The sequence below is a fragment of the Camarhynchus parvulus genome, chromosome 4 (assembly GCF_901933205.1).
Source record: "Camarhynchus parvulus chromosome 4, STF_HiC, whole genome shotgun sequence".
Classification (NCBI taxonomy): Eukaryota; Metazoa; Chordata; class Aves; order Passeriformes; family Thraupidae; genus Camarhynchus; species Camarhynchus parvulus.
Genome location: NC_044574.1, coordinates 70755840 through 70768420, shown reverse-complemented (window position 1 = coordinate 70768420; position 12581 = coordinate 70755840). Strand labels below are relative to the sequence as shown.

General features: G+C 35.4%; 1 protein-coding gene across 7 annotated transcripts in view; it reads right to left on the bottom strand.

The window, feature by feature from the left end:
• The window catches only part of INPP4B (inositol polyphosphate-4-phosphatase type II B), a 309017-nt gene that overhangs the window by 98985 nt on the left and 197451 nt on the right, over window positions 1–12581 (bottom strand). For all 7 annotated transcript variants that reach the window (XM_030947361.1, XM_030947363.1, XM_030947360.1 and 4 more), the window contains 2 exons: window positions 10943–11015; window positions 5016–5163 (listed from right to left, as the gene is read on the bottom strand). In XM_030947361.1, coding sequence (XP_030803221.1) covers window positions 5016–5163; window positions 10943–11015 — 221 coding nt within the window. The remainder of the gene's footprint in view (window positions 1–5015; window positions 5164–10942; window positions 11016–12581) is intronic.

The following is a 12581-nucleotide window of genomic DNA, read 5'->3' as shown; positions in this document are numbered from 1 at the left end:
TTCCTTTTTAATATCTATCCACTACACTTTTTATTATACAAAGTGTAGACAATATAGAAACTAAATTTAACTCATTTCTCCCTTCCTACTTAAAGACCATTTTGCTTCCATTCCTGCTTTAAATTCTTTCCCTACTGAACTCTCTCCCTTCCTTGGATATTTTATTACTAGGGTTTATCTTTCAAAACCTCAGTATCTTCAAAGTGCATGATCATTTGGACTTAATTGTATGATTTGCATTTAATAGCACAGGATCATTCTCCAGAATCAGTCAATTGCAGAGTCTTAAATTCAGCAATACTTAGAATTACATCTGTGGAATTTACACTTTTATCCTAAATTATATTTTAGTAATTAGCAGTAGGGTCTAGAATTGTTTTAGGGTTTTTTTTTTTGTTATTTTTCAATTTTGATTGCTTCACCAAAATACAGTGGAATTAGCTTTAGACAATATTGCTTCAGTTGCATGATATGAGCAAAACCATTTTATTTTCACAGTTTACATTTCAAACTTTATTTCCTTCTTTCAGCTTGGAGTCATATATGTGGCAAGATTGATCACATTATTATTTGAGCAATTACTCAACCATTCAAACATTTTCTGGGTTTCTGTTTTCTTTTTTCCCACAATTTATTAATCAGCATAATTCCAAATACAAAGTGAGGATCTCTATGACACAAGCAACATCATAAAACTGTATAAAGCTTTTTTAGTCACCCTAATGCCTTAAGGGACAGAAAGTAACAAAATTTTTCACTTCTATTTTGCCTTCTTTCACCATGTTGTGGGAGGCTCTAATTTGATCAATATGGACTTCCTTAGGGCATGCTGTGCAGAAATAGAACATCTAGAACATCTGGGAATCTTAGCAGCCTTTGCTAATCGGTACTAATGATTTCTCTGGAGTCTTAAAACCTGTGTGGATCTTGCTAAAAAGCTTTCTCTGAGAGGGCAATCCCAATATAGAAGGTAAGTTAGCATTTTATACATTCAGCACTGTCGTCACAGGCCCCCAGCTGGGTAATAATTAGCATTGACTCCATGATTCACTGAAGGCTGATCAATCACTTCATTATACTATACTTATTAAGAAACCCATTGCTTTTATGGACAGTTACAATACAGGTGGACCTAATTGGTCCTCCAATCCAAACACATCCCCATTGGCTAATTAAGAAACCACCCTTTGGTAAACAAATCTCCAAAACACATTCCACATGTTCACAACAACAGGTGCAGCAAGTGAAGATAAGAATTGTTTATCATTCTTTTCTCTGATCCTATCACAGGTTTTCCCAGGAGGATTCCTGGGAAAGTTGTGCGTTGCTCTCTGGCCAGAGAGCTGCTGCCACACAGCACTGCTGAATTCAAGGTAACGTTATGTAGACGTAACCATCACAAAAAAAGCAAGTGATGTCACTCCATTCCAGCGCAGTACAACTTTAAACACCCAAAATCAAAGTAAAATCCAGAAAATTTTACTTAAGTCACCTATGATAGCCCCTCTTAGGCTTTCACGGAGGCCATATCTTCTGAAATTGGCTGTGAACCGTGAAATCAAGAGGAGAGAAAATTATGTTCATTCATTACAATATTTCATCCTTTAGTTTATAAATTAATGGGGTTTAAAACTGATCTTGACTCATGAGGACAACTGTCTGAACACGGTTTACAAAAGTCAAGTTCCACCTATGTTCATATACTTACATTCCTTTATGCAGTAACTGATGGAGAGTAAGAAGAGAAAAGTTTCATATCCTTTTTGATGCACAATGAGATAAATACTGCATTTATATGCATCTGAGCTACATTTTACCAACGGGTTTGGGAACTTTTTAAGTGTTGAAAATTAGGTACTTACAAGAAACAATCTTGTGAAAAATCCTTGACTGGATAAGCACAGTAACAGTGCCTCTCTCAATGTGATTCAAATATCTTCAAAAGTCATTATAAGTTTACCCAAAATCACTTTCATTAAATGCTGTCACCTCTTATCAATACAACACTTTCACAATGCCACTGCTCAAAAACAAGTCAAGTAAATACCAACATCCAAATGTCCAAAACAAAAATCAAAGCCTACTCCCAACACATGCTATCAATCACTGTGGCTCCATTTCTCAATGGAAGTTGTGTAGTAAGAGGCAGTTAAAAAAATATGTATTTTTCAGACAGTCTGAATGTTGCCATTGTTTCAAAATGTTTCATGAAAGAAAGAAAATACAGAGTGCATAGATTTGCACCAAAAAAAAGCCTAGTGTTGATCGGATAGGACAGTCATTTGTGATGCAGGAGAAAGCTTGCATGTGTGCTTTTTACTCTGGAGAGGGGGTTTAAGTTCAGTAATTTATATCTGAAATTTGCTTATGAGATGTGATCACAAATGCCATGGGCCAAATTCAAGTATAGGTGGAATTTCCTTTCAGCCAAATCTCTTGCTGCTCTGACCCAGTTACACGGGTTGCATCTACAACTGCAAGCTTCAATTATATAGGGCAATCAACTTTCTGAAAAATTATTGTAAGCCAAGACTCTTTTATAATCATTAGGTTCAAAGAACCACTTCGCTAATCTTGCATGACACATGTAAAATATCAGGACCAGATTTGTGTAAAAAATATTAAAAACAGAAGAAAGGACTCATTGGAATACATCAAAGAGGAAACAGAAACAATTTTGTAATAAAAACAAGCAAAGCAGACTGTATGACCTTTACTAGAACAATAAAAATTACCATATAGCTCCTGATAAAATTTCTTCCAGGGAGGCTTGAAGGATAAAAATTTTCAATTCATGCATTTCTTTAAAAACATTATTTCATGCTGAAATTCAAAGTTAGATACCCTTAGAGGTTACATATTTCAAAGCATCATGTCAGTAAATGAAAAGGTTTGGTTAACAATGAACACTGAAGTTTTATCATGAGATAATCAATCTTAAGAGCTGTGAGAAAAGGGAATTTAAACTACAATTTTTAATGAATACTGAATAGTATTAACACTTACTTATATATTTTTATAGGTAACTGTTTCAGACCAGACTATATTGAAGCCACAATAAAAAAAAAAAAAAAAAACAGGCTGAGTTTGATAACTGGCTTCTGAGACAAAAATATTTATCCTTTTATACTAACAGAGGGAAAAAGACATAGAGAAGAATACTTCAGAAGAGAATAGCCTGAAGATGGTGCAGTGAATGTTTTGTGTGAGCTCAACACCCAATATAGTAGCATCCTCCTCACATGTTTTACTAGATCGCAAGTGTAAGGACTCCACAAGAACACACATCTTCACAATTATTTTGAAAAAGCACAGAGAAAGCTGAAGCTCCAACCCACACTCTTACATGATGACAGATGACACAGATGCCCCTATTCCCACCATCTGCTAGTATTCTACATGTTGTTGCTCCTTTTGGTAAGTCTTATCTCCTTCAGACTGTATCACTTTGTCTCTTTCTTTCACACCCACACTTTCAACTAGCCTTTAACAGCTCAACCACATCGGCAGTCAGGAAAATCAGAGGTATTTATCTCAATCTTTGTGCAACTTTTACTTCTGCTTCTTTCTCAAATCTTTATTTTGGTGAAGAGAAAACCCCACCATGGTGAATTTTTACTATGAGTTTATCCAGGGAGGTGAATTCTATAATATGATAAAACAACAAGGGCTTGCATTACTTGCATTATGCCTTTGGAGAGAATAATGCAGTAGTAATAAAAGTGGTTGAAGTAATCCTCTAACATTTAAAAGGCATTTACCCATGGGGCAAATGAAAATATGGGAAGCGCATGAACTGTGAGACTCAGTATAATCTATTTTTATTGCTTACTACAAAAACCTTGCACATAAGTATTCTCAAACAAGATGAGGCCATAAATGCCTAAACACAGTACTAAATGAATAAAATAAACTATTATAACAATTCATAGGAATTTTATAACCCATCATCACCATGCATAAGGATGTATCAGTCCACTGACTTTATTAAAATCAAGATTCCAGTCTCCCACATGCTGTTCTATTGGCATAGAAACATCACACAGAAGCAACAGATGGGGTAAATAAAAAAAGGAAAAGACACTTCATACTGCAGAACAAACAACCACAACAGGTTGCTTTGGGATATGACACAACAGGAAGCAATTGCCTTAAAGTGCACAGGATGGCTTTGGGATGCAACACTAGGTCACAGCATTACTCTTACACATGAGACCAGATGCCCATCTATGTGTTAAGTAACTTTCATGAGGAAGGAGGTAATATCTTCTACATCATCCATTATCACTGGAAGAAGAAGGCATTGTCTTCAGGGTAGCCCTGGACTACTTAAAATAAAGGTGTTTCCCCAAATGTTATCAGCACAGCTTACAAGGATTCAAGGACAGGCTGCCATTTTAATCACTGCAATGGGAAATGGACATTCAAAGGCTTTTGGGACACCTGTGTTCCCTATTCTCCTTTTTCTCCAGGCCATACACATTGTTATGATTCTCAGATATCTCTCTGGGTTACAAGGCCAAACATTATGGTTTCAAACAAACATTACTTTGGAATCCTTTTCTTACGCCAACTAATGTAGATTAGCTAAAGGAATGTCATTTTTATCCTCATTGCTCCTTTATTCATTATAAATTTGTCATTTTTCATTACATAATGTTTGTCTATGTTATTCACTCTACCCAGACACATAGCCAAACACAGCACAATGTTGCTCAGCCCCCTGTCATTTTCTGATCCTTTATAAAATGTTAATGTTCCAGAATATTTATATTGTTAATCAAGTGGTGGTGTTAACAGATTTAAAGTCATGACTGCACTTCAGCACAGTTCATTTCTCAGAACTTACGAGGTCACTGGAGTCCTACTGAGCAATCAATTCTGTTCAGTTACAACTGTAAATTCTTAGCAGCTGGAAAGTGCCCATTTCATACTTCAAATAAATATATTTTATCTCCTCAACTGCATGATTCAAAGTCAGAAAAATGTAATTTATATTGCTGCTTCTTCCTTACCTTCTCATATCCTCCTTTATGTGCAGATTTATTAGTTCTTTAGGAACATGGAAAGAGAGGGTAGTCTCAGCCATCTGTTCCCGGATCCGCATCCACTTGTTGTCAGAAGTAGGGAATCTATATAACTTACAAACGGGGTTTCTCAACACTGCAAAGAGGAAAAATAATTTTGCTTTAATGTGGTTATATGACTCCAAAAATTTATGACAATAACCTGCAAAATTATTATATTATTTTCCCCCTAGCTTACAAATTTAATTTTAGAACCATTAAAATTCTACTAAAAACATTTAATTTTTTATTTCATTTTTATACCAGCATGTGGAGGGCAAAGTATTACTAGAACATCAATAAATCACATTTTACCAGCAGAGTAGGTAATCTTTGAATTTAGGTCTTCAAAGTAGTGAGAATGTAAATCAGACTCTCTTTTCTTACATTTAAGCTGAAGTTAGGAAAACCAGAGAGCACAAATGAACAATGAACTCAATACAGTCACCACCATAGCTTGTCAGCATCACACACAATTCCAATAAATTGCACAGGACTCAGAGTTCAGCTGCATCTTCCCCTTGACATACACACACAAATCATTAATACAAATAGAAGGTGTGCTTCTACATTAAAGGAAACTTGACCTTTGACCATATTAGAGTTACCTTGATCATTGATGTGGTCAAGACTGCCACAACATAGAAATAAATATAACAGCCCTGTCAATATGTTACATACACTGTTTTCAGATCACTATTGCAATGTGACATAAGAAAATCACATTTCTTTGTATTTTGGAAGATTATGTTTAAAACTCATCACATTTTTTTATTTTACAGTTTTCATTTGTTGGCTACATTTCTGTTCAGATCTTAAAACGATGCCATATAATCTACTCTCTCCTTTCCATCTTTTTATTTTCTTTTTTTACCCTGCTCTTATTTTCCAGAAAGATCAAAAAGGGAAAAAGCTGAGGAAGAAAAAGTTCTGTTTCACTAGTTTGATAAGTTTACTTGGAGACAAATGATTGTCATTTAACACATATGTCCACAATATCTTAACTTGGAATGAGTTTGGACAGCCATCCAAATCCACTGCTACCTTTCTGTCAAGCCTTCTGGGAAAGATGCCTTCCAGCAGGCTCCCATTGATCAGCCACTGAGTGGTCTATAACTCAGAGGAATACATTCCCCACGTGTGCTGCAGGGAAACTGCTGCTGTCAAAATGACAGCTACTAATAGACATTTCAATTCAAAACTCCCTGACACTATTAATGTTTATGTAGTCTGATTTATAGAGAATTAAAAATAAAAGGTACAGAAACTGTCTTGTCTATCTAAGCAATCAGGATTTTTAACAAAAATCCTTTAGGAAAGGCCTAAAAGAAGACCAGAGATTTAAATATACTGATAATAAACCCATTGCTTGCAACTCGAAGAAAGGAGCAATGTTTAAGTGGTTGTACTGCTCTATATTCCCATCACTCTACTGAGATGTCTTTTATCAGTAGTCTTTGATGAAAAACTGATGTTGGATTATGCCCTTTTCTGATCCAGAAATGGAGCAACTGAGTTTTAAAAAACTTTTAATCTATTTTCAAGCTCTTGTGAAGGGTGAGACAATACAGATGTTATAATTTATGCCTTTACAATCAGAAGCTAACTATTTCTTAATTACAGTACATTATAAGCATTTCTTGCCATTTTATTGTCATTTTATAAGCCTTTTTAGAGTAATTTTGTCTTTAGTTCTTAGTGATTTTACTTTCAAAAACTAAATTTTCATTCAGTATTGTGAAATAAACGAAAGAGATGCTTAATTTCTCTGACATATTAAAAAGAGCAATTTTCCTTTACTACTAATACCCAAAATACCTCAATGTTCAGACATTTTTCCACACACTTTTAGAGTTTAAGGATTCTTACCACACAGATTTAATTACAGAAAAAAAACATCTCCAAGTCCTGTGCCTACGATCAACTTTCACCAAGTGTTCAGGCTTTATTATGTCACTTGGTTAAAATATGTGTCAATGCATATTTCCTACCACCCTTCTCTTCTGCTGAGAGTCTTTTAATCAATGAAATCAGTCTCATCAATAATAGTAACAGTTTCGGACAATTCACAAAGCTGATGTATGGCACCAATCATCTCCCATTAACAAGGCAGGGAATGCAAATTTTCAAATGTCAGGGAGACCTCAGGAAACTAAGGCCTAATTCAGGTTTGGCCTTAAACAGAAAACTGCCAAACCAGATGATAATTTTGAGTTGGTATTGGTTTTTTCTGTTGTGCCCCCTAATCAGTATATTACCTGGACATTTTAAATGATGATGCCCCAGACACAAAAGATTCTTTATTTTACCTTTTTCTATCTACTTCCTAAGGAGCTTATCAAAGGATTTTTTCCAAGAGCAGCCCTTAAATTCACACTCAGAATCTATTACACTGAAAAATACACATTAATCTGTGAGAACCTAATGCAAATATGTACCTGAAAAATCTCTTTCCTCCCATCTCCCCACTGTTACCACCATCACAAAGAAAAAACAAACCCCAGAAAACCCATCACAACTGCACCAAGGGACAAAGAACACTAAAAATATGGATTCAAAGTTGTGAATTTTATTGTGGCTAGAATTATTAAACTCCTCTCCAGGTACTAGCTTAATCTTCAGGTCTTTGATTCAGGTCTGAATTTTCAGATGGGGATAATCTCAAGTGTGTTCTAAGTTTTATTAAATGGTCAAATCCATGGGTTTAAGAAGAAAACTTCATTTACAAAGTCAAAAAAAGCCTGGGAATTTTTCCCAAATAATCCTAATATGCAGTATTGCTAAAGCTTAAGATTGCCAATAAAAGCTGCATAGTACTTGATGTTTTCCTTATAAACAGAACTACTGAAGGCATGCAACTCCATAACAATCTCAGAAGTATCTTCCCCTCCAATTGCAACAATAATTAATTTCTAACAATAACAAGTTGTCTAGAACCAAATTCTAGAGGGCATGTACAATAAGAAGGGCAAGACTAGAATTGTTTTTTATAAAAAGTAGTCATTAAAACGAGTGGAAGTTTCATAAAGATAATCCTTCCGGTATTTAGAAAGTGATAATGAGAGGCATTAAAGAAAACCCAAAATCCACATGAACTGCAGTGGTTAAAAAAGAGAAAACTCTGTTTTAAAAGCTTTTCTCTACAGCATCAAGCCTAAAAGCCAATGCCATATATTTACCCATCCATATTTTTGGATATTCGCACTTTTTAATATGAAGACCTCTGTGCTTTTTATTCCATGCAATATCCTTCACATTGCTTCCCCTGAAAGTACAATAAAAAATAATAAAAGATTGAATACTCTGGTTTTATTTTCATTCCCTATTGAACATAGATCAAAGCATATCTCTGCTATATATTAATTTGCTAACAGTGTTCCTATTTATATCTTTCTTTGTAGCACAGGAATATGATGTGTATTACCTCAGGAATAATAATTACAGCTTTCTTAATTTTGCCTAATTTCAATTACTTTTATTATCTTTTTTTAAATTTAGAATGCAATTTGTTTACATGTAAACAACTGGCAAACTCTCCAGCATTATAAATAAATAACTGAATTTTGAGACGTAAATTCAGTCTCTGGAGGTATAGATGGAATAGTGATAAGGCTCTGAAATACATTGCTTATTCCCACTCACTCAATAAGCATCTCATAACACACTGGAGGGCTGAGTTCCCTATCCTAAGATTTAAATTTCAGAAGAATGCCAGCATGCTTCTATACCCACAAGCTTAAGGATTCACAGAGGCAGGTTTTTTTCAGTTTCATCCTTTTGAAGGCCTGATAAACAACAAGAAACAGAATGTACCAGAAAGCTTTACAACAGCATACACATGTACTAAACATGAATGTATATGGAAAACATACTGTTCTGGGGGTAGTTCTGTATGAACACAGCAGGGAAAGCAGGCACTGTTGATGTTATCAGGTTTCCTGACACTCCTGCACAGGTATCCATACGAGAAATCCAGTCTGTCTCCAGGCAACACAGAGAGCCTTAATCCACAGGAAGCCTAGTCATGGAGGTATGCTGGGCAAGAAGTCTGATGCGTTGGGGAAAGAGGCTGACAGTACAAAAGGAGAGCTAAAATTTTTCTAAGAAATCAGGAATTCAATAAAAAGAGTAGGACTGACAAAACCTGGAATCAGTGCCTGGTGTCAGCAGGAAAGTGGAGGTGATGCTGCATGAGAAGAGAAAGTCACAAATACAGGAAACAGACAGAAGACTAATTATTTATCAGAAAAAAACTTCCTGTGAGTGTAAACTCTTTCCAATATCCTGCAGGCTGTCATTTCTTGCATATGCACCTCTTTCCCCTAAATTCTTTAAATAAAGCCTGACAACCCCAAAAATGACAAAAAAAAGCTCTTCATGGTATGTTTGACTTTATAAATGCTAGTAGTGTAGGGTGGGCTTTGGTTTTATATTGTGTTTGTTTATGACAATAACAAATGTGAAAACGCTGTCTAGATACGCTATAGAATCACATGGAAATATTCTTGACAAATTGATCGAGACTTCAATATTCCTAAAACTGATATCTACCTTGGAAGTTCCAACAAAACACATTCACAACCTACAGCATTTTTCTATACAAAAGAAGTCAACAAAAAACCCCAATCAATCCATACAATGGAGGCAACAAATAGAAAAGAATCAGCTGTGAATCAGTATTGTTCTCTGACAGAAATGTCATTTCTTCAAGTCTCACTAATTTGGATGACATACAGAATCAGAACCAAACTGCACTGGGTTAGATCAAATCCTTCAACTGGCTCTGTATCATGTGTCCAAGAAAAGCCATAAATATATACCTGGAGGCACAAGATGCCCTCCGTGCCTCCAGCTATTTCCAGTTCAGGAATTTCTGGAGCCAGATGTAGTTCCGGTACATTCAGAAATTCTCAATTAACATCTTTCTCACTTTGAATTGATGAAAATAAATGGTATCACTCTAGAACATACTTTTTCTGATTCTGATCTAACCTCAACAACTCACAGAAAAAAAATACAATATTCACACGTATATGGAAGAACTTAATTTTTGGCAGTTTTTAGTGCTTCCTTTAGACTGCAAAGCTGATTCAGAAAGTCTGCCCTATTAGAGAAGTCAGATGAAAAAGTTTCAGGAAAGATTTTAAAAAGTTGTAGAAGTTTGGTAACATTCCTCCTCAACAGTATGTAGCAAACAGAATTCTTGAGAGTGCTGTGGTTTTAGATGACCCATATAACTTATTTGTGACATTGTTATTGCAGAGTAATGGAGATTCATAAACTTGGGCTAATAAAAGTTTTATGGCACAGCATATCAGCATGTAGTATTTCTCAGCATAATGAAAGAAAAATAGATCTAGTTTAACACCATGCACTCAAGCCCAAGTTGACCTAGAATTGAGAATGCCTTGCCAACAGCTCCCTTCATTCTAGGACAGATAGTTTCCAGATCAATCTGAAACTGCCACTTCATCAGTTATGGGAGAGATTGATTGTGCTGGGTATTCACTTACAAATAATGCATAATTATTTTACAGAATGCCATGCAATGAGATGACAGAAACTAATGATGTTAATTCCATGCCCATGGAAGTCACTGACAGTCTGATTTTCAGTCACTGAAAATCACTGAACAGTAACTATACAGGAGATGGAGATTTCAGCACTACTTCAGAAAGCGTAATTGACACACATTCATTCAAATTTCTCAGTAAAATGATAATGCAAAACATGTATAAAACACTAAAATATTGAACTTAAACATCTGTGCAGCATTTGAAGAGACATTTATGAGCTCTGCCAAAAATCTGTGTGATTTCTTCAGGACCAGACGAAGAGTTGCAAGAGCTGTCTCTTACAGATATTGGAATTCTTACCTGCATTTAAGGAAGGCAGGTTGTCTTTCCCACTTATGCCTTCAGTGGCTGTACACTCATGAACCAATGCACACTGCAAAAGAAATACAACCACAAATGTGACACATTCAGGGGGTCTGAGATAAATCCATGGCAGTTTATAAAAGGTAGGCTGAAAACCATGAGTGATAATAATATAAACTTTCAAAGCCTTACTTATAATTTACATTTTTATCTTTATATTTCTTTTCCAAGATACTGTAACACAGTCAGAATTATAGCCAAGAAAATTAAAATATATGATCAGCTTTCCATAACAAAACAGAAATGTTTCCTATCAGTATTATGGCAGAAATGTTGAGAGATAGTAATAGTTTAGCTTAATAAGTTTTATTATAAAAATAAGGCACTTTAGTTTAAAACCATTTTTTACAAGTTCTGTGCTTTCAAAGACGTTTCTTTAGACAAAGCAGTTTTCCCATGCACAGTGCAAGAAAACACTTCATTAATTTTTAAACAAGGGAAAAGTAGGAAGCACAAAAAAGTCCTTAAAATGTTCTCAGATTTTGTGATTCAAGTAATTTATTATACAAGTGAATTGGAATATTGCTTTGATAAGATTAGTCCATAAAGGTATAAAAAGTTCATGGAAAAATCAAGCAGTGTACCCCTGCACATAATATTTTTAATGCTCCTCCTACCCCCATCCAGAAAACAAATGGGAGTCCCTAAACATCATAGGGAGCTCTGTTCCTTGGGCTTCCCCAGTTCCTAGAAGCTCAGTGGAGAACTTAAGGCAGAGAGCAACACATGATGTATTCTTTACCAGGCGATATCTGAAAATGAATTTAACCATCACCTTCCTCTTGTGTGAGAAATTCCTGCATGTAGTTTATCTAAAACTGAGCAAACCCAGTTCAAAACTTATTTTTTATTAATTCAATGACTCATCATTCTCACAATTGCATCCTCACTATCAACATACAAACCAAGACTGTGTTGCAACTGATTTGTACAAACCAAGGACTCCTTTAAAGACCACAGAAAATACATCGGTCATGAGTCCGATCTCTCTTTACAAGTATTAGAAACCCCTAGAAAGATGCTATTAAAGCCTTCTGTGTCCCCCAGGCCCAACAGAGCTCATTAATTACATCTCCAATAATTACAAGGAGTCTCATTCCACGTTTTGCAGTGGAAGAAAAGCAAAATAGAAGAGAAGGCTGAAAAAACAGCTCATGTTGCCTATATTGTGCAAGTTTTACAGGTCAAAATCAGGAAGATTTCACAGCATTTGTTGGCTTTTTGGAACTGGTCACACTCATCTACTGTTTTAAAAAGGCATTGAGGTCTCTGAGATAAGCGGTGAAAAAAAAGTGTGAAAGTTACCCTCAGAATTTGACACAAAAGCAGACTGATTTTGCTACGCAGAAAAGATATTGAAAATAATGTCCTCTGCTCAAAAAATAGTCTTATATGTAACTTCCAAACTGCATTCCCTGTAGCAATATTTCCTTTTATTCAGGAAGAACAGAATACACCATAGTGTTGAGCAGTAAACTGTCGTATTAGGGCTGCAAAAATTGTGTGCTCCCATTTAATGCAGATGAACCAGCCCCTTTGCAAGGGAAGTTACCTCTTCTTTGGTTTGCCTGTCTGT